Source organism: Entamoeba nuttalli (genome assembly GCF_000257125.1).
Source record: "Entamoeba nuttalli P19 unplaced genomic scaffold asmbl_5134, whole genome shotgun sequence".
NCBI classification, from domain to species: domain Eukaryota; phylum Evosea; order Mastigamoebida; family Endamoebidae; genus Entamoeba; species Entamoeba nuttalli.
The window spans coordinates 1-378 of record NW_008577260.1 but is presented as its reverse complement, the minus strand read 5'-3'; the positions used below and the strand labels follow the sequence as shown (position 1 = coordinate 378).

Sequence of the window (378 nt, the reverse complement as noted above, 5' to 3'; positions counted from 1 at the left end):
TTAATTAAAGCAGGAAAAGAAGTAAGATTTATTATTCATCCAGTTGCAGGAAGATTACCAGGACATATGAATGTATTACTTGCAGAAGCTAATGTACCATATAAAATTGTATTTGCAATGGAAGAAGCAGAAGATTTAGAAAATGTTGATGTTGCAATTGTTGTTGGAGCAAATGATACAGTTAATCCAATAGCAGAAACTGACCCAACATCACCATTAGCTGGAATGCCAATTATTGATGTTTATAAAGCTAAAATATGTGTAGTTAATAAAAGATCTCTTAATCAAGGATATGCAGCAGTAGATAATCCATTATTTTTCTATTCTAATACAAGAATGTTCTTAAGTGATTGTAAAAAAGGATTTGAAGAATTAAAT

General features: G+C 29.6%; 1 protein-coding gene across 1 annotated transcript; it reads left to right on the top strand.

The window, feature by feature from the left end:
* ENU1_120910 (pyridine nucleotide transhydrogenase alpha subunit, putative) lies at positions 1 to 378 on the top strand (the record flags this gene model as incomplete). The annotated part of the gene is made up of 1 exon (XM_008859822.1): positions 1 to 378. A coding segment is annotated over one exon (378 nt), but the record flags the coding sequence as incomplete, so codon positions are not given.